This window comes from Helianthus annuus, chromosome 7 (genome assembly GCF_002127325.2).
Source record: "Helianthus annuus cultivar XRQ/B chromosome 7, HanXRQr2.0-SUNRISE, whole genome shotgun sequence".
Taxonomy (NCBI): domain Eukaryota; kingdom Viridiplantae; phylum Streptophyta; class Magnoliopsida; order Asterales; family Asteraceae; genus Helianthus; species Helianthus annuus.
In genome coordinates this window covers 115,227,771-115,255,416 of record NC_035439.2, presented here as the reverse complement: position 1 = coordinate 115,255,416, position 27,646 = coordinate 115,227,771, and the positions used below count along the sequence as shown (strand labels likewise).

Here is a 27,646-nt window from a genome sequence, read left to right as displayed (position 1 = left end):
CCCTTATACGGGCTTGGGATACGGTATATTAATACCGCTTGATTGAGCATCATATCTTCCATCGCTTAGGTGGTTAATTGAATAATGTGATCGGCTCATTTAAACAGTCTTGTTACTTAAAAGCCTTTGGGGGGTTAATGACCGTTGTCCCGGATATCCTTGGCATCATTTTACGAAATGGCCACGACCTCGACATCCCGGTGTAGGCGTACACCCGGTATATTATGTCGACATTATTAATATTAAAAGACGTAGCCGTTGGTTTTTACACTACGGTTTTACGCAATGTGGTGTGTCTATTAATCTGTAACCCGGACAGGATCCGGGCTACTGAACGCATAAAAGGACATGTAATTCGTTCACAAGATTTTAATAATTTTCCCAAGTTATAAAAGAGTTTGTGCCTCGTGCATTCAAATAAATTTTAATAAACATTTTCAAATGTGTCAGTTGAACGTATTTACCAGTGTAAACTGACGTATTTTCCCCAAAAGATTAAGTGCAGGTACTACACGAAATTTGGCTGGTAATAGCTTCCTAGCATCACGAATAGTCTCGCAAACTTGATGCTGTATCTGACTGAACAATACTTTATTTTATTTATGATCCCCTGTGGATACAATTCGACTTCTGTAATACACTTGATATTACATTCAAAAGGTTGAATTATATTTATCTTTATGCTTCCGCTGTACATTCATATAATTGTGTGGTTTGACTATATTGTTGCCAACTACGTCACGGTAATCCCCCACCGGGCCCACCGGTGAGACACGTGGAAATCGGGGTGTGACAGGTTGGTATCAGAGCCAACATTGAGTGAATTAAACACTATCCTAATGTGTTTAATCTCAGTGACACAATTGCACATACTTGAGTCTAGACAAGAACATAGGACAAATTCGAATTTTTATTCCAATTTTGCCTTTTCCTTTTATTATTGGTATTTAAAAGTTTTATAAAGCAGGAAATATGCCGCCAGTGATTTTCCGAGGTAGAGGAAGGGGAAGAAGAGGCAGAGGAGAGATCGTTACTCATCACGATCACGAAGCCGGGCCTTCAAATACGCGAGCTCCTTCGACCACAAGGAGTGAAGAACCGCAAAGGCGAAGAGACCTTTACGAACCAGCGAGGCATTCCACCTCGTACAGCTCGACGCCATCATACCGGCACTCATTCGGGCCAAATTCAGAGAATGATCCCAACAACCCGCAACCCTCCTTCATACCTCTACAACGTTCGGTATCGCACCGAAATTTTGGCGACCCTACTCCATACTTCCGAGGTCAGTTTAATCCAGCTGACTACATCCAGGAACCCTCAGGCTTTGTTTCGTTAGGGCCACAAGATCATTTCTCCGAAGATCATATGGACGAGGATACTGATCCGACAGAACCTGCTCGTGGTACGCCCACGCATCCAATAGAAGTCTCTGATGGGTCATCCTTCCATGGCACACCCTATCAGGGACCAGATAGTTTCCAAGCGTTGTTCGACCGACATGAGTGGTACTACACACCACCTCAGCAGACGTCACAACAACCGCGACATCCGCAAGATCCTTCCGAGGATTCACGCTACGTGGCAGTTACGCCACCACCTCCGCCATCGGTACAACCAGTAATACCTGATCCGCCAAGGCGTAGGAGGACAAATGCTCATATGTCCACACGAGAAGGAGGGGATTTCCACTTCAGCACCCCTCGACACTCTAGTAGTAGCCACTATCCGCCACTACAAGAAGAAGGACCTTCAAGTCCTATACAGGAGGCGAACTCCGCACCAGCTGCACCAAATTCGCCACCATTTGGGTATGACCAACCCATACCTGCTTACACGGGTCCAACGGCTTACAACCCGTTCGAACCATCATCACAAGCGCATTACAACTACAATTATGAGCGCGACCCATATGTGGTGTCGGCTAGGTATAATGCACGCTATCCCGACGGAGCTCATGGGAACATGGGAATACCGGACTACTCAGCACATGGGTATCCAGCACCTCCCAGACCTCCAGTTCCGCAACAAGCGCCACAACCACGTTTCTCTCCTCCTGAGCATGAAGAGATACTCCACAGAGTGGATCGTGTGGAGAGAGAGTTCGAGGAAGAGAAAAAGAGCCACCGAGGATTTCTCAAAGGCTTGGCGAACCTACTAAAGGGCAAAAAGAAGAAACGTGACCACTAGCCCTTAATAGTTGTACTAATGTAATTTCTACTTTGAAATAAGTCCCTGCGTGGACACTTATCGTATTTTAGTCCCTACTTGGACTTATCCGTTAATTCCTACAAGGACACATGTCGTGTACTAGTCCCTGTATGGACCTATCTTTTATTTAACCTTTACAAAGGTGTGTACTGTTTAAAGACCCGTTTAGGGCAATATGTGATTGTATTTGAGATTATGGAATGTATGTTATGAGTTTTGTTTTAATATGTATGAAATAAATCAAAACCATTCCTTTTAAATTGATCTGCCTAAATAAAGAATCTTAAGAGTGAAACCTAGCCTGGTATCTTTTAAGATCCGGCCAAGATGGTACGACCTAATTAAAAGATTCAGATTCCCTGTTAACCTCTGCAAGCATGTTGACGATCATGGCAGATGTGATTCGTTAAAATCACACACGTCATTCTTATACAATAATCCTTTAGAGGATTTCAAAGACACAACTAAATGATTTATAAATCATGGGCAAAAATCACCAATAAAGGTGATCAAATTATCAAACATCCACTAGCGATGTAGTGCCTACGGGCCAACCTTATTAAACGTCATTAGAGATGTAGTGCCTACGGGCCAATCTTATTAAACATCCATTAGCGATGTAGTGCCTACGGGCCGACCTTGTTAATACGTCCATTAGTGGTGTAGTGCCTATGGGCCATAATAATTATCTTATAAAGACAAAAGACAGTGGTGGTCTATGACTCCCTGTCAAAAAGGGGTAAAAGAACTACGGTTCAAACCTCTATGCCTTTGATTCTCTGAAATCTCGGCTAACATTATAAAACATCCTCGTGATTAGGCTTTACGCCGCCAACATTATTGTTATAGCTAAAATAGGATATATTCAGATCCTAAAACTAAGTGAGTAATAAGTTAATCAGATATGGTCTCTGTTACCATGATTAACAAATTGTCATAAAAGACAATCCTATAATAAACACCTAAATAAAATTTTGTTATCTTCTGTAACAGATACAAGTTACAATGGCGGATCCCAACGGAGAAAACAGCCATACAAACGAAGATGACTACGATAATGCGCAAGTGCATCTGACAGGCGCACAGCTAAAGGCTCTGATTGACAACGCTGTTCAGGCAGCTCTTGATCGCCAATACACCGAGTCCCATAGCAGAACCGTATCAAAACCACCCTCCAAACCAAAGTCACAATCCAAACCACTCTCCAAACCCAAGAAAGATGACGATAATCACTCGTCCGCTGAGAATAGTATTTGTCGTGATCGAGAATATACTGATGCATCCGGTGCCAAGGGTTGCACCTACAAGTACTTCGTGTCTTGTAAACCCCGGGAATTCACAGGGGAAAAGGGTGCTGTTGATTGTATCACCTGGCTGGATGAGATGGACACTATTGTGGACATCAGTGGGTGTGCGGAGAAGGATGTGGTGAAGTTTGTGTCACAATCATTTAAGGGCGAGGCCCTAGCATGGTGGAGAGCGTTGGTACAAGCATCGGGTAAGTCTGCTCTATACAAGATGACATGGGAGGAATTTATTGCTCTCATTAAGGAAAACTACTGCCCTCAGCATGAGGTGGAGAAGATCGAGTCTGATTTTGTGTCATTGGTAATGACAAACTTGGACTGCCAGGCCTACTCGACGAGCTTCAATACGATGTCTCGCCTGGTTCCGTACCTTGTGACACCAGAGTCCAGAAGAATCGCTCGTTTCATTGGGGGATTAGAACCCGCGATAAAAGCTAGCGTGAAGGCCTCTCGGCCGACGACCTTCAGGTCAGTAACTGACCTCTCCTTGTCTCTCACTTTAGATGCTATCCGTCTGAGGACGCTAAGGAGCAAGGAGGCAGAAAAGAGGAAATGTGAGGATGATACCTCACGAAGGTCAGGAAAGAAACACCGTGGAAACGGTGATGGCAAAAGAGGGGCGGAAGCAAAGAAAGATGGCCAAGCTGGAGAAAGGCCCAAATGCAAAATCTGCCAGAAACCCCACTCTGGGAAATGTAGGTTTGGGTCGAATTCGCAGTCCCAGCCAAAGTCTTTTGCCTGTGGACTATGCAAGTCCAAGGACCATAAGACTGTGGACTGCAAGAAAATCAAGGATGCAACATGCTATGGTTGCAACGAAAAGGGGCATATTAAGAGTAACTGCCCTAAGAATGCCAGGAAGCCGGAAGAAAACAAGAAGACTAATGCGAGAGTCTTCCGTATGGATGCAAAGGAGGCTGTACTGAACGACAATGTACTTACAGGTACTTTTCTCGTAAATAATATATTTGCAAGAGTACTTTTCGATTCTGGCGCTGATAAGTCCTTTGTAGACCAAAAATTTTGCGAACTATTGAATATGCCTATCAAAACCCTAGACGTAAAATACGAGGTAGAGTTAGCAGACGGCACGATAGAAACCGTCTCCACTGTTCTAGAGGGATGTGAAATGTCCATTAAGAACCACTCTTTTCCTCTATCTCTACTTCCCTTCAAATTAGCAGGTTTTGACGTTGTTCTGGGCATGGACTGGTTGTCCCGCAATCAGGCCCAAATCATTTGCAACAGAAGGCATATAGTACTAAAGGCTCCGAGTGGTGAATCGCTTACCATTCGAGGAGATACACAGTATGGATTACCCGAGGACGTATCTATGCTCAAGGCTTCTAGATGTTTAAAAAGAGGCTGTGTCATTTACATGGCTCAGGTGATAATTGAAGAGCCCAAGCCAAAGATAGAGGAACTTCCTGTTATTTCTGAATATCCCGAGGTTTTCCCCGAAGAACTACCTGGGTTACCCCCAGATAGACAAGTGGAATTCAGAATAGATATCATTCCTGGAGCAGCTCCCATTGCTAGAGCACCCTACAGGCTTGCTCCAACAGAAATGAAGGAACTAAGGACCCAGTTGGATGAACTGTTGGCAAAAGGTTTTATCAGACCTAGTTCGTCTCCCTGGGGAGCACCTGTCCTATTTGTGAAGAAGAAGGACGGATCGATGCGTTTGTGCATTGATTATCGTGAGCTAAATAAAGTTACCATAAAGAATAGATATCCTTTACCAAGGATCGACGATCTGTTCGATCAGCTGCAAGGAGCGAGCTACTTCTCAAAGATCGACTTGAGGTCGGGCTATCATCAGCTAAAGGTCAGAGATGAAGACGTGCATAAGACAGCATTTAGGACTCGCTACGGTCACTATGAGTTCCTAGTGATGCCTTTTGGGCTCACAAATGCACCGGCTGCGTTCATGGATCTCATGAATCGCGTCTGCAAGCCGTACTTGGACAAATTTGTCATAGTCTTCATCGACGATATCCTTATATATTCAAAGAACCAAGCTGACCACGAGAAACACCTCCGTTGTATTCTCAAATTGTTACAGCGTGAGAAACTCTACGCCAAATTCTCTAAATGCGAATTCTGGCTACGAGAGGTTCAATTTTTGGGTCACGTCGTGAGTGAGCGTGGAATCCAGGTGGATCCCGCTAAGGTAGAGGCGGTCATGAATTGGCAAGAGCCAAAGACGCCTACCAAAATTCGTAGTTTCCTGGGGTTAGCAGGATACTACAGGAGATTTATTGAGAATTTTTCGAGGATTGCTGCGCCCTTGACTTCCCTAACCAAGAAGAAAGAAAAGTTCATTTGGGGCCCAAAGCAGCAGGAATCTTTCGAAGTTCTGAAGCAAAAGCTAAGCAACGCACCTGTGTTGACATTACCTGAAGGTTCAGATGAATTCGTAGTTTACTGCGATGCATCACACACAGGCATGGGGTGTGTGCTTATGCAGAAAGGCAAGGTGATTGCCTATGCTTCAAGGCAATTAAAGGTGCACGAAAAGAATTACACCACCCATGATTTGGAGTTGGGTGCCATTGTATTTGCACTGAAACTGTGGAGGCATTATCTATACGGTATTAAATTTGTGATTTATTCTGATCACAAAAGCCTTCAACATCTGTTCAACCAGAAGGAGTTGAACATGAGGCAACGCCGTTGGATGGAAACCTTGAATGATTATGATTGTGAGATCAGGTATCATCCTGGCAAAGCGAATGTAGCCGCTGATGCCCTAAGCAGAAAAGAAAGGGTGAAACCTATTCGGATCAATGCCAAGAGCATTGAAGTCGGGAATAACTTGATTGAAAGGGTATTAGCTGCACAGCGAGAGGCTGTGTTGGAAGCTAATTATCCTAAGGAAAAGTTAGGAGTAACTGAAGAGCAGTTAACTCTTAGCAAGGATGGAATCCTTAGACTGAACGGACGAATATGGGTTCCGATTTATGGAGGGCTACGAGATGTTATCCTCCAGGAAGCCCATAGTTCCAAATATTCGGTCCATCCTGGAGCAGATAAAATGTATCAAGACTTAAAGGCAAATTATTGGTGGATAGGCTTGAAAAAGTCTGTAGCCGCCCATGTAGCAAAGTGCTTAACTTGTGCTCAAGTCAAAGCCGAGCACCAAAAGCCGTCTGGCTTGCTACAACAGCCTGAACTTCCTGAATGGAAGTGGGAATGCGTAACTATGGACTTCATAACCAAGTTACCCAAAACAAGGAAAGGAAACGACACAATATGGGTCATAGTCGATAGGCTGACTAAATCAGCTCATTTCCTACCCATCAAGGAGACATATAGCTCCGATATGTTAGCCCAACTTTATGTTGATAAGATTGTAGCCTTACATGGCATACCTGTGTCTATTATCTCAGACCGAGATACTCGATACACGTCTCATTTCTGGAAGAGTTTCCAGCAATCTTTGGGCACGCGTTTGAACTTCAGTACGGCTTACCATCCACAGACGGACGGTCAAAGTGAGCGTACTATCCAAACGTTAGAAGACATGCTTCGTGCATGTGCGATCTATTTAGGTGGTAACTGGGATAAGAACCTACCCCTAATCGAATTCTCCTACAATAATAGCTACCATACCAGCATAAAGGCTGTGCCTTTCGAGGCATTATACGGTAGGAAATGTAGATCGCCTGTTTGTTGGGCGGAAGTGGGAGAGGTCCAATTATCAGGACCGGAGATAGTTTTCCAGACAACGGACAAGATTGTCCAGATTCGGGAACGTCTCAAAGCTGCCCGAGATAGGCAGAAAAGCTACGCTGATCCGAAGCGTAAGGATTTTCACTTCGAAGTAGGTGAAAAAGTGTTGCTTAAAGTATCACCCTGGAAGGGGGTGATGCGTTTCGGCAAGAAGGGCAAGCTGAGTCCGAGATACATAGGACCTTTTGAGGTCATTGAACATGTCGGGTCAGTTGCCTATAAGTTGAACTTGCCTGAAGAGCTCAATGGAATTCACAATGTGTTCCACATCTGCAATCTCAAGAAGTGCTTCGCCGATGAATTATTGGTGATCCCACACACAGATGTGCATATAGATGAGAGCTTAAAATTCGTAGAGAAGCCGTTGTCGATTGAAGATCGACAGGTGAAAAAGCTTCGAAGAAAGCACGTACCGATTGTAAAGGTCAAATGGGATGCTCGTAGAGGTCCCGAATACACGTGGGAAGTCGAAGCCACAATGAAAGAAAAGTACCCTTATTTATTTGAGTAAATCTCGGGTCGAGATTTATTTTAAGGGGGTGAGGATGTAACACCTCGAATTTTTGTGTCCAATAATGTGTTAACACGTGTCATTAGTTTACACGTGGCATGGATATAAAATAAAGGACTAATGTTGACAAACCTTGAAAGTATATAAATTCGAGGGTTATAAATGTCAAACAAGGGTAAATATACTGTATAGTAACCCTAAGTGATGCTTATACCTTCAAACGAATAAATCATGGATCGTACGGAAGCGAAACGCGGAAGAAAGTGAGAGATTACAAGCTACAGGGGTTAACTGTGTCAACATGTTTAAATTATACCTCTGAGTGACCCCTTAACACTCCCGAGGCTTTGTAACAGTATTATACGCTCACTAGAATATACTGTATAAATTCCGCGAAGTTCCGTTTTAAAACGAGAAAGTTGTGGTCAAATTCGTATAAGAAGGGTTAAAAGCGTCAACAATGAAAGTTAAGGCTTTCAGAATAATTAATAAACTAACCGGGGACTTAACAATGCGGGTAAATAACACGAGGTCCTTAGTTGTAATTAACCGAGGGCCAAACCGCAAAGTTACCCCTTCAAACCCGAAAGGTCAGGTTAATAATTACGAAAGATTTTGTTATTTATTTACCAGGATTTCGTCATCATTGCAAAAGATTTAAAAATCCTGAAAAACAAACCTCTCGCAACCCGCATTAAGTTTTGGGTTAAGTGAAGGCGGGCCGCGAGCCTTCTAATATACGCGCCTGATTTTTAAACCTCAGGCGGCCCGCGTACAAAGTGCCTGGTTCCTCCATGCGGGCCGCGTGGGACGCCCAGATGCAGAAACTTTGGATTTGCATGCCTTTTGAGCTTGTGAACGACCAAACATCCAATAAATGAGGCATGGGCGCCCCCTACTCGACCCATAACTCTCTAGGCCACCTGCCATTCATCCATGGTCACTTGTAGAGTGTGTTGTGATGATCTTAAAGCCCTTCTTGCACTATAAATAAGCACATTGTGTGCATAAGTTTACCACAACTCAAAAACACTTCTCTGGTCACTTCAAAAGCTCCCAAGTGTTCTTCTTTGTTCTCTAAGCAAGCCTAAGCTTCTGTAAGTCGTTTAGATCCTTTGTGGTTCAATTTTACTTAGTAATATAGCTAAAAATCAAACCGTCGTAACTACGGTTTGACTTCAAAATAAATCCGTAATGGCTCAGTCTTATGACGGATCAAAAGTAGTTATGAGTTGGTATTCATGTGGGTAATAAACCTCTAAAAGGGTTCCCTCTGATCACCACTCTAACTAGCTCAAATGTCGAGTCAAACGAATGCTTAAAAAGTCAACAGAAAGCTATTTTTGCGATTCTTGCATAATCTGTAATATAAATGATATGCAACCTGTTTAGACACTCATAAAACATGATATTAAGAATATAAACTTGTTTACGCTCGTTTGAATCGACCATTTGCTATATTGACCCGGTTCGGAGCCGAATGTCGCAAAAGTTTGACTTTTGCTTTGACTTCAGTTCTGACCCGTTTTAGTGAAGTATAGATATGCCTTAGGACTCTCTTAGGACCAGGTTACATGATGGTATAACCCTCTGTGACCGGTTCATTGGTTGTCCGAGTCCTTTACGCATTTCCGTTAATCGCCTAAAAGTTGACCGTAACGGCCTTTTTAAAATAAAACGAGTATTTCTGACACGTGAACGGACCATAACCTTGCTTACTAAATTATAAGCATGTCCTTAAAGTTTCACGTCAATCCGAGATCTAGAATGAGAGTTATGCTAAATAGCGCATTTATAAGAAACTTTTGTAATAAACGGCGCAATTAGCATAACGCCTATCTAAACCAAGATTTCGTCACCAAAACTTTTACCCACTGTTATAAAATAATATTTTGGGATTTCTAAAGATTTTTAATAATTTTTACCTTGCTCATAACCTGCGGTTATGGCTACGGTTCAGTAAATACCGAATATGCCGTTTTTGGCCGAAACTTGAGTTCTACAAGGTCTTTTGACCCGATTCCAGTTGCTACTGATTTTAAATAATAAATAAAGTATTTTAGACTCTATAAACTCTTCGGGAAATTCAGATTTCCTGTAGAACTCGAAAAGCTCTTTAAAAGTCTTTAAAATGACCGAAAAACCCCTACGGGGCGATATATTAACTAAAACTCGTTACGGGCATCACGGAAGGTATCCTACTGATACCACAACCTCTTTAAGGCATATTGACTTAGGAAATAAGCGTAGGACTCTCATGGCTAACCGTTTCGCCTAATGCGCGCACGGTTCGGCTTATGAAACTAGTTTTCGTAAATTAGCCGATATGGGTCAAATTATATCATTATGACCCCAAAATCCAGAGTGTGAACCTTAAACCCATATAGAACAAGTCTCTGAACTTGTTGGGTCAGAATCACACTCCTTTCTCGGTTTTCGCCTTTTCGCGCGATTAAACCGTATTTATATTTCGGAACCAACCGGTCTAGGCTACGGCCAATATAAAGACCCGTTAGGATTCTAATAGGTTAATTAAAACCTTCGTTCCAGAATAGGAGCCCCAGTAAAAGCTATCTGTGACGTAATCCATTAAGGAATATACTTGCAAAGGTAAATACTTTAACTTATTTTCCCTTATACGGGCTTGGGATACGGTATATTAATACCGCTTGATTGAGCATCATATCTTCCATCGCTTAGGTGGTTAATCGAATAATGTGATCGGCTCATTTAAACAGTCTTGTTACTTAAAAGCCTTTGGGGGTTAATGACCGTTGTCCCGGATATCCTTGGCATCATTTTACGAAATGGCCACGACCTCGACATCCCGGTGTAGGCGTACACCCGGTATATTATGTCGAAATTATTAATATTAAAAGACGTAGCCGTTGGTTTTTACACTACGGTTTTACGCAATGTGGTGTGTCTATTAATCTTTAACCCGGACAGGATCCGGGCTACTGAACGCATAAAAGGACATGTAATTCGTTCACAAGATTTTAATAATTTTCCCAAGTTATAAAAGAGTTTGTGCCTCGTGCATTCAAATAAATTTTAATAAACATTTTCAAATGTGTCAGTTGAACGTATTTACCAGTGTAAACTGACGTATTTTCCCCAAAAGATTAAGTGCAGGTACTACACGAAATTTGGCTGGTAATAGCTTCCTAGCATCACGAATAGTCTCGCAAACTTGATGCTGTATCTGACTGAACAATACTTTATTTTATTTATGATCCCCTGTGGATACAATTCGACTTCTGTAATACACTTGATATTACATTCAAAAGGTTGAATTATATTTATCTTTATGCTTCCGCTGTGCATTCATATAATTGTGTGGTTTGACTATATTGTTGCCAACTACGTCACGGTAATCCCCCACCGGGCCCACCGGTGAGACACGTGGAAATCGGGGTGTGACAACTTTGGCAACCAAGTTATCAATTTTTAATCTCCTTTGCGACAACAGCTTCAGCAAATCGTGTGGTAAATGCTATAATTTTCATATATTTTAGAAATGTCATATTAGATTTTATATAGGATACAAAATATAAATTATAAGTTTTTCTAACAGTCCAAAAGATACACTGCAATATATAAAAATAAGTAGCAATTTTTAACCTGCTTGCAGTATGTTTCTTCTTCAGCCTGTATCAAGCATCCATGAACATAATCTCTGTTCGAGCCATCTTTTCTAATCTCCAATCCCTCATTGTTCAAAACATTTATCTCAAATTTTGCTTCCTTTAATTTTTTTAAACACAGCTTGACTATGTTGTTCTTTCTATAAGTTTCAACAAACCGGGTCTATTCTGGCCCGTTTATCCTCTTACTTTTATGACTGATGCTCTGTACTGCAATCTTATACTTAAAACCCGTATAATCAACCAACTTTGTGACTTAACACTTTCTTGGTAATTGGTTAGCCATTATCTTTGGAAGTACCTATGTATATAAAATACACAACATTTAATATATCTTTAATTTTATAAATACAGTTTTTAGCATACAATTGTGATTTGAGCTAATTTGTTCTAAGAATATAGCTTACCAACCCCTCATTTAGGTCTGCTAATTGAGAGACGTTGATAATTATCATAAACTTCATCTGAAAGTAAAAAATACAATAACAGTTAAATACTAAAATATCAAATCAATTGTATCTGAAAAACATTCTATTTAAGGTATAAAAAAATATCCAACACTCTGTAGGACCAAACTTATATGTTGTGTACTTCAATATGGTCCCTACAACCAACAATATGAATCTAACACTGTGTAAGATCAAATTTTTATTCTTGTATGATAAAAAAGTATTATATGGCAATAAAGTTTTCAAATATCCATGTTTGTGTCAACTTCAGTTTTTTTTCAGCAAACAAGGCTATATTCACTTACAAATCAGACATATGAGTACTATAAACTGATTGCAGAATATTTTATCAAAATTAATATTGATACAATCTGAAATGAGGAAATTGAAAGGAACATGTCAAAGCATACCTGTAAAATACACAAGAGAAAAAAAAAATACCTGATCTAAAACTTTAAACTTCTAATCGTCAAGTCTGAGGAAGAAGAAACTGTAGAGTTTCTTCGCCGGAGAAGAAGAGGTGAGATTGTATTGGGATTGTTGAAAATAAGATATTTATCTATTAACTTGTAATAACTTGTAATTGTTTATTTATTTATTTAACTTATAATAATCTTTAATATCGGGATTTAAAAACTATTTTTAATTATATAAATATAAATATATTAAATTAATAGATAAGTTTTTCGTATTTAACATTTTAAATTTATAGTCAAGCAGTGGTTATTACTGTGCAAAATTGCCCTGTTTTAATGTAAAAGGAGGTAAAGTATAAATTTTACAAAATTTAATTTCAACCAACCAGTGTAAATGTAACATCCGTATTAACTCCATTTAATATATTTTTCATCTCCATTATTGAATATAAGCTCCAGAAAACATATTCGAAAGTTTTTTCAAATAACTTTCTTATCAAAATCGGCAAGGTTCTATTGCATAATATAGATTACACGCTATAAAATCAAGTATTGTTTCTTTGAATTTATTGTTTGTAATATATCTGTTAGATTAATCATTATTTGATGTTATGAGTATGTGTTTGTCACTGACGGCGTTTCATATTCTCTCTTGAAGCAAATAATAGTTGTTGTAATCTAGTGTATTTTTATTGATTAAGTACTGCATTAACTTAAATGAAGTTACTGATAGCATTCTCTGTTACAATTTGTGCATGCATCTTCGTGATGTTGTCTTCTACATTACGATTGATAAATCAACCATATAATTTTTGTTTGATGCTCATTTGCTTAATTGTTATGAGAGATGATGATTTCCGTTTTGTGCTTTGTTTTTATAATACTTTAAGTGTGTGATTATACAAATAGTCCGGTTAGTATTTGGTACTTTTGTTTTTTAAGTGCTGATTTATTTTAAGGGATGTTAGTGATGTCTATTTTATAATGTTGTTTGTCTATGACTTTTGTTGGATGTTGTTCATTTTTATAACTTGTAAGTTTAAATTGTTTATTGCAGATATGAATCTATCCAATCAAACACCATCCTTTTTACAATTCCTTAATGAAGATGATTTTATATTTTTGGTATGTTTTTTAACTTTCCTTCTACTATTAGGATTCTACGTTAATTTTTGATGTAAGATGTTTGTTAACTACTGTTGCAGAATATACCACTTGATTTTCAGACTCTGTTGTGGGGCAAGGAGGTCCTGTATGGGCGAATTGTAGAGTTACTTGATGGTGACAAATCATGGTTAGTACGAGTAAGGAAGAGAGATGATCATTGTATATTTACGGATGGATGGACAAAGTTTGTTAGAGATTGTTGTTTGAAAAGGAAAGATGCTGTATTGGTGAAAGCTATTGGATGTTTGTCGTTCGTTGTCTCATGTTTTAAAGAAAAAGTGTATGAGAACTCTTACATTTCAGCAAATATTAGTCCTGAAGTTGGCATGACTGTAAGTAACGATATATTATTTTGTTACTTACTCTAAATATTTTATGCTATCTCAACAACTTGCTAACATCTGTTTGCCCTTTTAACGTCTGTTTCCTTATAATCTTAACATCTGTTGACTAACCTTTTTAACTTCTGTTGACTAAGTCTTTTAACCTAGGTTGACTAACATTTGATATTTAAGATCTGTCCACGTTGCAACCTCTGCTGGACATAATGGATGACAGTTGTTACGAAACCTCTGTTGGATAGCAACAGAGGTATGTAATAGTTGATAGCCAAACAGTGGTTAGGTTGTGTGTAAATACTGTAACTACTGTTGACTAACCCTGTTGAGTAATTCTCATTTTAACTTTTGTTGAATAATCTGTTGTAACTTCTGTTGCTCATTAGTTCATATCAAATTTGTAAGTCTGCGCTAAACATTCCTTTGCTTCTTCTATAGCTAATTGCTGACAGATTTTGGAAACAATTCTATGGTAAAAATTACGAGTATGGGATGACAACTATCTATGTTGGCGAAAGGTTTTGGAATGTGATGATGAAAGGATGGACTGATGGATGCGTATTTACTGATGGATGGTCAAAGTTGATTGAAGAAGTTCCCATACCAGTTGAATCTTGGTTGGTTTTCATCATGATTGCATTTAAAACGTTTGAGCTTTCCGTTTTCCATTCCGAGACTGGAATTGAGGTTTCCTTCAAGAAAGCTGATGTAGTTGTTTTGGATGATTCAGTTTATGGAGATGATGGGTTTGATTTATTGGTTGCGGTATAAAATTTTGATGATCAAATACATTGTTTGATAACATGACGGTGATAAGTAACTTTTATTATATTATGCTACTAACTTTTGAAATCTCATTTTGTAGGCTAAACACAAACAGCTTCTGGATTCCGGGGAAATTGCTTTGGATGATGAGGATACTGGAGATTCGGTTGGTAATTCTAAGCACCTTACGACTTTTGAGGATATTTTTAAAGTATATATACACACGTAATATTTATATATTATTATGATTTAAAATATGGTTTCTTATATATGATCCTTCTTATAAATAAAGTTTGCTGATGATGGGCTATTTGATTCAAAGATTGCGTGTCTGGTTGATGAGTCAGATGTTAAAAATGCTGTAAATTTATAATTTTCTACGCATATATTTTATTGTATTATAAGTATAAGAAGGTTTTTTTAAATTTTGTTGTAGCCTGAAGATCATTCTGTAAAAATAGCTGATGATGTTAACGATCGTCAACTACAGTCTAAAGATTTTCCTATTCGTGACATTTCTGCCTCTTCAAGTGTTGTATCTAATGTAAGTGTTTATTAGTTTTATACTGTCTATTTTATTATTGTCTCAATATATTGATATTCTTCTATACGATTGAGTCTTAAACTTCAAAGCTGAGTTGAGAAGATAGTTTGTGTTGATAAAGAAAGTTATAAAATTTCAAGAATTTAGAGTTGTAATATTCTAAATTAATTTACTTAGGTGGAAAAGATGCGCAAACTTCGTGGCAAGACAATTGTAGAGGATAATAAAGCTGTTGATAGACCGTGTAAAGTTCGAAATGTTCGTTTAGTATCATCCACTTCAGAATCAGTCTTACACTTCACCACACATGCTGAAGACAGACTTGTAAGCTTTTGCAGTCGTTGCTTTATTTCGTTATTTCAATAATTTCAGTTATATATCAATATTTTATAAAATTCACTATTCAATTTTCTGTTTTTTAGCAACTGCCATCAGATGTATCTTCTGCGTTGGATCTGCATACCGAGAATCCTAAGCCTATCAAGATCCAGAATCTCAAATGTGAAGTCCAGGAACTGTTTACAACATCTCAAAAAACCAATACTGGATTCAACTATGCTGTTGTTGGATGGTCTTCTTATCTGAGATCTTGCAATATTGCTTTTGGTGATGAACTTTCGTTAGAGTTTCACAAGTGTACTCAATTGCTGAAGTTAAAAAAACTTTTGCATATCGTGACAAAGATAAAGTCCTCTTAGTTTCATGTCATGATTGTTTGTGGTTGTACATTTGGTTCGTTGGTGGTACTAATTTTGCTTCTTAGACATGTTCTATATGTAGTTATATCTATAAACAAGTTTCATTGTCAATGGGTGGGTGCTACTTTTTTTTTTGTGGATAGCACAACGGAAATACTCATATGTATCTTATATATTAACTGATGATGCATGTCTATAGTTGTCTTTTAGCTATAATAGATAACATGTTTTGGTACAATATCTATACACATATGTATATGTTCTATCAATATGTGTTATGCATGGTTTTCTAACACATGTTGTTAATAACATTATTCTCTTAATATATGTTTACTAACCTTTGTAGTTTCTGTTGACTGACCTTTTTAACATGGGTTTACTAACATCTGATAGTTACTATCTATCCATCTGGCAAGCTCTGTTGGAGATAATGGATGACAATTCTTATTAAAGTCTGTTGGAAAGCAACAAAAATTTTTAACAGTTAATAGACAACAGTGGTTTGCTATCAACATAATGGAATTGCTGTTGAATAAACCTATTGATCATTAATTTATATCAATTTTGTAAGTCTGCACTAATTATTTTTTTACTCTCTGTCAATATGTGTTATGCATGATTTTTTAAGAAACGACCCGTGTTTGCACACGTGTCTTACCGCTAGTATATGTAAAAGATACATAAGAAACAATATACTATCAGCACGCACATTATGGCAAAGGGCGTTAAAATTTCTAACGTGTGGTTTCAATGAATTGTACACTCGTAAAAAAATTAAGTCCAATCGAAATGAGAAATTCAGAATTTTAAAAACATCGTATATTTATATATACTCTAACTTTCAACATTTTGGTGCAATGAAGGTTGTACATAATGCTTAATAGGTTTTTTGTGCTTATTGTGATTGTATAATATTGTACAACATTCTTAAACACATCAATAGTTGTAAATTGTGTCAAACACACTTGCGTCACAAAAACACAGATAATAGAAAGATAGAGTTATTTTAGAGAGAGAGAGAGAAGAGAGATACGGTGGAAGGACCATGGTTTCTAGTGGTGAACCCGGCTGCGCACGGCAGCCCTCTCACTTCCGACGCATAAACGACCGCCATGGCGGCGGTGAGTTGTAGAGTTGTACTTCAGGTGAAGTCCGGCCAGTCTCCGGCGAAGATCCGGTAAGTATTTTATTGTACTGCATGTTAAATTTTCAGTTAGATCTGCTCTTGATTTGTTGTTTGAGACTTTTTTTGGTAATACATAATTCCGGCAAGAATCCGGTCAAGTTACGACCAAGGTCCGATGAACGAAAGTCTACCTTCATGTCTTGGATCATAATCTGGGTATAATTTTGGTAGATCGGGTATGGAGCTCATGGCTTGTATTGGCGGCTAGCGTTCCAGTTTAGGGGTTTTGAAACCAGATCGTGTTTGGAGACAACCTTCACGATGTGTTAGTGTTTTGTGCATAGGGACTTCCAGTTTCACAACCCAAAATAACCCTAAACGTCGTGAGCGAACCGACCACCATCGTCCTCCTCTTACGGTTCATCTTCTTCGTCTTTCCACGACTATGAGATACTATAGTTGGAGAACTTTCGGCCGACAAAGTCAAATACAAACTCAAATACATCGTCGGAAACGCTAATGTAGTCTACAGGCTCAAAGTAATCGCACGTGATAATAACATGCCAACATCTTAGTTGTAAGTGCTCAACCCTAATTTTATGCTCAAATACAACAAAATGATTGATCCCTTGCAGACAACAAGAGGCGATGAGCAGTCTTGCATATCCCGTGTTTTCTACAACTTTACAAGAAGCAAGGTATGAATTTTTCTTTAATTGTTTTGTGTTTTTTAGATAATATTTGCAAAATGCCATGGTTTATTTGAATATGCACAATGTATGTTTGATTTGGTGAGTAAATTGTGTTAAGAAGTTGGCCACTTGATGGAAGATAATTTTTGATTTGCAAACAACAATCGAGTGTGATAAATATGATTTTTATGTTGATAGGAACTTAAAAGTGACACTTACGGATAATATGTTGGGAGATTAAAAATGATCTGATATATACAAATTTCTCCATGTTTATATTATGAATTATCATGGTCTTTCAAACACAAACATGAAATGGTAAGTTATAAGGTTGATGTTTGTAAAAGTGCAGATACATGTCATGAAATATTGAAGGGAATACCAAGAAAAAAAATTGATAGACTGATAAATGGTTGGGTGGCTGAATGTATATGGTCGTAAAGGGGTATGGTTGTAAAAAGTGTTTACGAGATATTTTACTTTTTAGAAAATGGCGAAGGCTCGATCAAGAGTAATGGATAAACGAAAGAAGGGTGCTGCATGTGAAAGCACATTTGGCTTTAGAAAGCGCGCCTGAGGCGCGCCATCAGGTGCAGAATGCTACAGTTTACTTAACAATAGGTGGATGTTTTCTAGAAAGCAAGAATTTCTTCGCCTTTTATGTCGGGTACTGAATCGATTAAGCGCGTGCTTTATTGTCAGGTAACACGAATGACGGCGTGCACAAATGTAGATGGAGAATATTAACATAGATGATAGGCCATTGTAATCAAGCTGTATAAAGCCAAAAAAATGTCATATTATTCCACTGTAAATCTTAAATACATCTTTCAACCTGTTCAAATTTGTATATCATGTTTTTTTGGATGTGTTTTACATTAACATGTTCAAATTTGTATATCATGTTTTTTTGGATGTGTTTTACATGGAAAGTGCAGTTTGAGCTACATTACATGATTTGGTATTGTGGAAGTCGAGCTTCGCAAATCAAAGAGATGTGGGCTAAAGGATAAATGTCTTGATGATATACTGTTATACTTGCACCAATCTTGAAGGTATTCCATTTTCTATGAATAACTTACCTGGGTAAAGTGGCTATGGCCATGGGCAAGTTGGGCTCACTTTTGGGTAAAATATATTTTCAGTGCTTTGATTATTGGGGCCATTTTATATATATACTTCTAGATTTCATGACATCATATTTACCCTTTCGAAACACTACAAGTGTATATGTAAGCTTTTCACATTAAATAAAATAAAACCAGCTACTTATAAGACCCGCTACAAAGAAAATATTATCTGCTGTTGAGATGATTCAATGTAATAACTTTTGTTTATTGATGGTAACAGGTTGTTTTAAGTTGTGAATCATTTATTAATGGATTGTACAAATGACGAGCAGACATACTTATTGTATTATATGCATGTTTGCGGAGTCTTGACTGCTGCTCCATTCCATGCAAGCCCACCACTCTACTCATGAGAGATGGGTTCACTTTACTGTCACTGGTGGTTAGCGGGTTGACACAACAAGGAAGCCTTGATGCTTGGGTATGGTTAGATATTTAGATTAGAGCAGTTTATGTAGTGGTAAGTTGGATTAGAGGAGGCAGTTTTTTTTTGTTTAAAATAGCAGAGGTTAGAGAGCAATTTATTTTATTTATTATGACAGACATCTGTTAATTTTGATTTTTGTTTATGACTTTGTATAATAAACCAAATCACAATAGAGTCACTTACGCATACGCCGATTTTGAATTTTGTTAGTCATTTTATAACAAAACAAATTGCAAGCGAGTTACTTAAGTTTCTACGTCGTGTTTTTACGCCGCCGCAACGCGACGGGTAAAAGATCTAGTTATAAAATCTAAAAGGGAACAAAATAAAGCCTCAAAGCATTTCGATGGCTTCATTAAGCAAAATGTCCAAAATCAGGTAAAAGACACACCCACCATGACTATTATACCCTTTTTATATTACATTACATTAAGTGGCGAAGTTTGAAAAAAAGTTCGGGGGTCGGAAGGTAACGGACCTAAAAAAGATTTCTATTACGTAGTTTTGAGGTGTATGTTCGGGTTAGACGTTGGTGATTCAATTCGGGTCGGGTCAAACATTAAATATCAAATAAAAAACGTTCTCGAACATTAAAAAAGAAGTTATCATTTTATTCTTCCCCATCGCATAATCTAATACCAAAACAAGTTAACAAATCACTCTAAATTTCAAACTCCAATTTCTATCTAAATCAAATCACAATAAGATTAAACAAATAAAATTAGACATAGTTACAGAAAGATTTAACAAGTTTAGGGAAAAAAAACTCGGATCAATTTCACCCCTAATTTCAACCTAAATCACATAAATTGCAGCCCTAAATTAAACCTAAAGATAAAAAACACATACTTTTAACCTTATTAAGATTGAAGAAGTCGAACAAGAGTACAAGACCACAACAACGAGCAGCGTTTTGGCTTCTGTTCTCCAACAAGAAGCTGAAGTCGAACAGTTCTGGAACCTGCGTTTTCCCCCCCTTCTGCAGTTCTGGCTTGTGGCTTCTGTTCTTCTGGTCGATGTCTCAAAATAAACGAATTTGGGCTTTTTTTTTAATAGGGTGGGCTTTTAAGTTGGACTATATAATGATTTGATTTGGGTTATATAATATACATTCTAGTATTATACCAAATATAATGATTTGGGCTATAATATTTGGGCTAATTAAATATTTATTTGGGCTATATAAATAAAAAAAATTAAAACCGTGGGGTCGAAAACATATATACCTAAAAACTTTTTTTTTTAAAAACCGGGGGTCGAAAACGTATATACCTACAAAATCCTATACGAAACGTACATATATAACACTACTAACCGAAAAGTTTGGGGGATCAGGCACCCCTCCCCGCCACTTAAATCTTGTGCCCCTGATTACATAATGCACCCCTCTAGTTTCATTTTTATTACAATGACTCATCACCCACCACCACCACCATCTACCACCATTGTTCACTCACCACCACCACCACCATCTACCACCATTGTTCACTCACCACCACCACCTTGACTACACAGTTTATGTTTTTGTTAATCTTTCCAACTTTATAAACGTGGCAATTCCACACTCTAGGGGCGGATGTATTATGGAACAAGGGGTAGCCTCCGCTACCGCTTGGTCGGAAAATTTTTGACGTTTTTAGTGTAAATTTTGGAAAAATTTGACGTTTTTTCGATTTCGTTACCACTTATTTATAAAACGTTACCGCTTGGTCGGAATCCTAGATCCGCCACTGCCACACTCTCTTCAAAAGGCGAGGAACGCTCTCAGTCAATGCATCACCCACGGCTCATATTGTTCGATAAATACACCCAGTCTCTCCGGAAAACCACCATTTTAACCGGCCATAACTTTCCGCCCACGCGAAACTTTTAGTCAAGCTCCATCACTGTCTACATTGGCGGTTTAGTTTTTAATTTTATAGAGCTTTTGCACATATTTTTTAACGGAGATAAAGAAGACACACTACAATGCCATTATGAGGTAAAGACTAAACTAATCTACCTGACAAAACTCAAATTTTAACCTCGCATGTAAGCATGTTCTCCTATTTCTTTTACCTTTCAATTATCATTACTTCAGATCCCTAGTTTTGCAATGTTTTCAACACAAATAAAAAAAAAAAAAAAAACATATAGTTTTGAAGTGTGTTTAGATCATTTAAACATATTAATGTGATAAATAAAACTTTGTTAACTATAATTGTAACATGGATGACGCCCAAAAGTTTTCCAGTCTTTGTATGGGGTTGGTTATAAAAACTTCGAATGGATTAGACTTTCATCCAACTTGCCCATTTTACCACGTATACTTTTAACCACCAAATCTGGAATCGTAAAGCAAACAAAAAGCTCATACTATTTAAGAGTTTCTTATTATAGTTGTGAAAAAAGAAGACAAGATAACACTTGTAAAAAGTTCTTTTGGATCGTGAGTTTGTATTTGCATTAGAATGAAGGTGTATATTACACAGAAAGGGAAAAAACATATATATGCGAAAAGAAAACAATTGGTCCGGCTGATTACAATGAGCAGAATAAGGAGCCAATAACAATTGAAATATGTGCCAAAATTAGAATATCTCTTTTACTCTCCCTCAGTTGGAGCATGAAGGTCACAAATGCCCAACTTGTCGATTAGAGCGTGAAATTGATGCGTTCCAAGGGCTTTAGTGAGGACATCCGCAAGTTGCATCTTTGTGACAATGTGTGTAGGCTGAACTTCTTGTGATTCTACTCTCTCACGAACGAAGTAGCAATCCATTTCGACATGTTTGGTGTGTTCGTGGGAAACGGAATTGTTTGCTATGTGACAGGCCGCTTGATTGTCGCAAAATAGAGGCGTTGGTGCATCAAGAGGTGCTCCTAGTTCGGTAAGAAGCCATCTCATCCAAAGTACCTCGTTAACGATACTCGCCATGGTGCGATAGTCCGCTTCGGCGGAGGAGCAGGAAACAATAGATTGTTTCTTTGATTTCCAAGATACCGGCGCCTCCCAAAAGAAGTAAATATCCGGTTCACAACCTCCTCGTAAACTGGCACCCAAACCAATCCGAATCACAGTAGGCGATAAGGTTCATACCCCCTTCTTTTGGCAGAAATATGCCTTGGCCCGGAGTGGCCTTGAGATACCGCAAAACTCGTGTCCCTGCATCCATATGGCTTTGTCATGGGTCACTAACAAATTGGCTTAGGACATTCATAGAATAGGTGATATCGGGCATCGTAGCATGTAGATAGAGAAGTCTCCCCATAAGTCTTTGATATTTGCTTGCATTGACATGGTGATCATCGTCATATTTAGTTAACTTCAGATTTTGTTCCATACGAAATGAACTAGGTCGACAACCGAGCATGCCAGAATCTTCTAGGATGTCAAGAGTGTACTTCCCTTGACTCAATACTAAGCCCTCTTTTATACGGGCCACCTCGATGCCCAAAAAATATTTTAGAGGGCCAAGATCTTTAATGCTAAATTCCTTGTCGAGGTAGTCTTTGGTTTCTTGTATTTTGTTTAGATCATTTCCCACCAAGATAATGTCATCATCAACATAAATAAGTGTTGCGACATAAGCATCACCTTTCTTGTATATAAAAAGTGAATGATCCGCATTTGATTGTTTGAATTCTATTTTCTGAAGTGCACCTGTGAATTTTTTTATTCCAATTTCTCGAACCTTATTTCAAGCCGTAAAGAGATTTCTTAAGCTTGCAAACTTTGGTTCCTCCCTTTTTTGTCAAATCCTTGAGGCATCTTCCTGTAGACATCCTCGTTTAAATCACCATGGAGAAAACCATTATTTACGTCAAGTTGTTGAATGGCCCATCCTTTTTTTTGTTGCAATAGCGAGGAGACTTCTGACTGTCACAAGTTTGGCAACTGGTGCAAACGTGTCATGAAAATCCAGCCCTCCATTTGGGTGAAACCCTTTGCGACGAGACGTACCTTGTATCTTTCTACTTTCCCATTTGGTTTATATTTTATTTTATAGACCTATTTTGAATTGATGGCATGTTTCCCCTTGGGTGATTCTTCAAGGGTCCATGTTCCATTTTCTTCAAGAGCCTGTATCTCCCTTGTCATAGCATCTCTCCATTTAGCATCATGTATAGCTTGACCAAAATGTTTCGGCTCATCTTTTGAACTGATGGCCGCTAGAAAAGCTGTGTGAGAATTAGAAAACTTGTCATCTGCAACATAATTAGCTAAAGGGTGTACCGTTGAGGACTCATGATTGTTAGTGGGTTGTGCATGGTTAACAGATGGAGGAAGCTTGACGGCATAATCTTCTGGATGTTTCGGTTGTGACCTTTGTCTTCGTTCTCTAGGTTGTTCTATGTTGTCAACATTTTCACTTTCATTTTCTTCGTGAATAGTTTGGCTAATATTTTCAAAAAATGTGGTTTGGGCTTCAAGGATGGGCTCTTGAATTACATTAGTGTGAGTGGATAGGTCTTGTTGGGCTGAACCTTCATCAACAGGTGGCTGGCCCAAGGTTTCATCAATGGAATTTTGGGCCGATGAACAATCTGTTTGAATAGGATTTTGCATTTTGGTGGTGCTAGCCTTTTCATTTGTCACAAAATCTCTAACATAATCATCTTTAAATATTTCTAGTTCTTCACTGTTATCAAGATTCTCATTGGTGGAGGAGGAAAAAATATTTTCCACAAATTTTACATCCTTTAGAGATAAGGGTATAAGATCATTCACATCCATTCCATCATATTTTCATTTTAAATTACACTAAAAAACACTACATTTTCTCTCTCATTTTCAATTAAATAATATTTTTTATATCTTTATCATTACATTTTCTCTCTCTTCCACTCACAACCACTTTCAAAATATATTAAAAAATTATAGGGGGTGAACAGTGTCCCCCCAAATATACAGATGAACAGTAACATTTTCTCTCTCCTCCACTCACAACCACTTTTTATACTTTTTATATTATAAAAACTCCACACACAGAATTTAGTGGTATGGATGTGAATGCTCTAAGGAGTGGTTAGACACTTGAAAGTGGCAAACTAAAAAATCAACCAATTAGTGTGTGCCATGTTAAAGTGGTAAACTACGCTCAAAAGTGTTGGCAATAGTTAGACACTTGGTGAAGTGGTAAACTATTTAAAAAAATGAAAAAGGTGTGATTGGTTGAAATGATATGGACCCCACCACACACACCCCATTTCTCTCTCTCCTTTCCTCCCTTCACCACTTCGGCAAGCCTACACCGATTTGGCAAACTTTTGAGTGGCAAACTATGTTGGCGATGGTGTTACCAATTGGCAAACTAAGTTTGCCACACTTTGCCACACCCCACTCCGTATACCCTAATAATTTTTTTTATTCTTTAAATAATATATTCTTTAACCTTTTGTTCTCGGTAGATATCCTAAAAATATATCTGGTCCCCCCTGGCTTCAAATTTATCCCCTTTTGTTTCAACGCTCCTGTAGTAGGCTAGGCAACCAAAAACCTTCAAATGATCAAAATCGTGTTCTTGATCGTATATGATTTCGTATGGGGTTCTATTATTAATCGCTTTAGAGGGAATGTGGTTTATGATGTAAGCGGCGGCTAAAACGCATTTTCCCCAAAACCTTGTGGGCATGTTTGCTTCAAAGTTGAGGGCACGTGCTGTTTCAAGCAAGTTCTATGCTTGCGCTCAACCACGCTATTTGTTGGGGGTGTGTGGACAAGTCGTTTCCAACACAATTCCTTCTTTAGCATAAAATTCATGCATATGATTTGATGTAATCCCCCCCCCCATTATGACACCTTATTCTTTTAATATTTATTTCAAATTGAGTCTTTACCATCTTGTGGAAATCTATCAATCCTTTACTTCATGTTTATGTCTTAAAAGAAAGACCCAAACGACTCGACTATAATCGTCTACTATAGTTAAGAAATAACTGGCATTTGTAAAGGAGGGTGTACGGTATCTTCCTCATATATCACAATGCAATAAATCAAAACATGCATTTGTTTTAATTGTACTAACCGGAAAAGGCAATCTCTTATGTTTTGCTTTTGAACAAGAATCACAAACCAAGTTCTTAGAGTTCATTGAGACATTTTTGAGAAAATCAACACGAGATAGTTTGGAATGTGAAGAATAACCCAAACGCTTATGCCATACATCAACTGTAGACATCATTGCTTGTTTCTTGCTTTCCACCATCCATCCATCTGATAAAGACCACCATTGCACTTACCCACTCCAATCAATGTCCTCGAACGCAACCCATACATAACACAAAAATCAGGAAAAGAAGTCACGACACACTGAAGGTCTCTTGTCAGTTTGCCAACAAACATTAATTTGTAATTAAAATTAGGAACGTATAAAACTCCTTTGATCTTGGTTCCGTTTGGTAAAGTGTGGTCTCCCCTTCCTTCAACAGAAACATACTCACCATTTGCTATAGTACCTGGAAGCTCATGAGATTTTTTAAAATGATTTTCAAGGATGGAAGCCTCACAAGTTATATGATTAGTGGCTCCCGAATCTATAACCCATTTATTACCTCTATAAGGTTTACCTGTCATGTTAGCTAGTGGTGGTGTGACATCATTTGATTCACTATTCTCTTTTGCAAACAATTTTATAAAATATTAGTACTGATCGTTCGCAAGTCCTTGTATAGGGCTTAAATTGGTTTCGACACATACCGCCTTAGGATTCGCCTTTTCACATTTTCCTCCCTTTGCTGGCCACTAATTCGGGTATTCAATTCGTTTAAAACACCCATCCTTATTAGGTCCATCTTTCCCATAAAAATCACAATGTTCCACCCGATCTACAACATCGCGTCTTCCTTCTTTTGGTCTGAATTTGTTGACTTGTTGACCCGAACTACCTTCTCGCTTGCTTGAGAAAATGTCCTAGAAGGTCGTGGCATTAATGGTGGGTCTGTTGGCAGCAACAATCATCCTTTGTTGCTCATATTCGGCAACGAGATGATACGCGGTGCCAAGGGATGGCGTTGGCTTCATGGCAAGGATCTGTGTTCTTATAGTTGCAAACTCGTTGTCGAGTCCGAGCAAAAACTCGTAAAGTTATTCTTTTTCTTGTAGTTCTATCAATCGCTTACCAATATTGCATGAACAACCTTTACATTGTTGGTTCAGGTCAAGATCAAACACACTCCAAGAATACAAACACTCGTGTAAAAGGATGTAATATATAAATTGAATAATAAAATGAAAAGGAAAAGATTGTGTGCTGCAGAGAGTAAACAAGGAAAAGCTGATTACTTTATTCATTATCCAAATAAGCCTTATATAGGCATTACACTTCAACGTAAACAATGACTCTTTCAAAAAAAAAACACTAAAATACTACTTCTCTCCTAAAGAACCGGTATTCATGATGACCGACTCTTATTCCAACGTGCAGCTTTCCTAGGTGCAGCTTTTCAGCTCTCTTCCAACAAACTCACGTGCATACTCATGGACTCACATACTTTAGTTGGGCTACGACCCATTATTTGACCCATTAAACAAAACACTACTAACTCATTATTTGACCAACAAAGGAAAACACTTCCGAACCAAATAAAGCCCACTACCCATGTCAAGATTATCCAACAATCACCCCCATAATCTTGACATCGACCCGTTTCTTCAAAGCAATGTCGGTTCTTCCTCCTTGGTAAGATTTGCTTCTTTCTCTTCATCCTTCCATTTAGTGCACTCGTAACCAAAATGCCCAAATGCTCCACAATTGAAACTCCAAAACCTGCTTTTATCACCACCTCGACCCGTACCTCTTCCTCGACCTCTCTCACGTCTACCGTAGCCTCTTCGGCGACCTCTTCCTCGTCCGCTACTTTCACCATACTTTTGTTCGGCCATCAAAAGTTGGCCTTGCTCTTCCTCCTTTTTCACCAAGGCTTTTTCGTCGTTCTTCATGTATCTTAAGCCTTCCAACTACTTCATCAAAGAGCATGTCCAAATTAAAACATTGCTCAATTGAAGTTACAATCTGAAGATAGGACTTTGGCATTGCATCAAGTAGCCTTCTTACCATTTATTCTTCTTCAATTTCGTGCCCGAGACCCCTCAACGTTGAAACCAATCCACTCACCTTAGAAGCACCATCATCAACGAGTTCTCCTTCCTTCAACCGCAAACCCTCAAGCTCTCTTCTCAATGTTGCAATTCGAGCCGCCCTCACTCGATCTACGCCCAAGTATCGTGTTTTTAAGCCATCCCATACTTTCTTCGGGTCCGTGTAACTCGACATTTGCAACACCATCTCCTCCGGTATAGCTTGAAATAGGAAGGCGAGCGCTTGTTTTGATTTCTTCGAGTCTGGGTCTTCACCTAATGCCCTCGGTTCGATCGTCTCCAAAAGACCATGTGCATCCAAAATAGACTTAACCTTGATAGCCCATATCGGATAATTGGTTGAGGTCAAAGTCGGAACTTGGTAAGACATCGAGCCTGTTTCTTTTGCTTGTATCATCGCCAT

The 27,646-nt window shown here is 38.4% G+C and overlaps 1 protein-coding gene and 1 long non-coding RNA gene across 4 annotated transcripts; one reads left to right on the top strand and one right to left on the bottom strand.

Annotated features, from left to right (window-relative positions):
- The first annotated feature begins 16,744 nt into the window (after positions 1-16,744).
- On the top strand, positions 16,745-19,349 carry LOC110925830. 3 transcript variants are annotated; one of them, XR_002584768.2, is made up of 3 exons: positions 16,746-17,612; positions 18,094-18,661; positions 18,957-19,349. It is a non-coding gene; the product is annotated as an uncharacterized LOC110925830 (long non-coding RNA). The 3 variants fall into 3 exon arrangements; XR_002584770.2 differs by having other exon boundaries at positions 17,959-18,661; XR_004862446.1 differs by having other exon boundaries at positions 16,745-18,661.
- Positions 19,350-26,796: 7,447 nt separating this feature from the next.
- On the bottom strand, positions 26,797-27,646 carry LOC110899085. The gene is made up of 2 exons (XM_022145960.1): positions 27,260-27,646; positions 26,797-27,102 (listed from the first exon to the last, which is right to left on the bottom strand). The coding sequence occupies exons 1-2, from the start codon at positions 27,644-27,646 to the stop codon at positions 26,797-26,799; spliced, it is 693 nt and encodes a 230-aa protein (XP_022001652.1).

Coding starts and splice junctions, on each gene's coding strand:
- LOC110899085 (XM_022145960.1), bottom strand. CDS start 27,646: ATGGCGATGATACAAGCAAAAGAAACAGGCTCGATGTCTTACCAAGTT. Junction 27,103..27,259: donor TTGATGATGGTGCTTCTAAG/GTGAGTGGATTG, acceptor TTGATGAAGTAG/TTGGAAGGCTTAAGATACAT.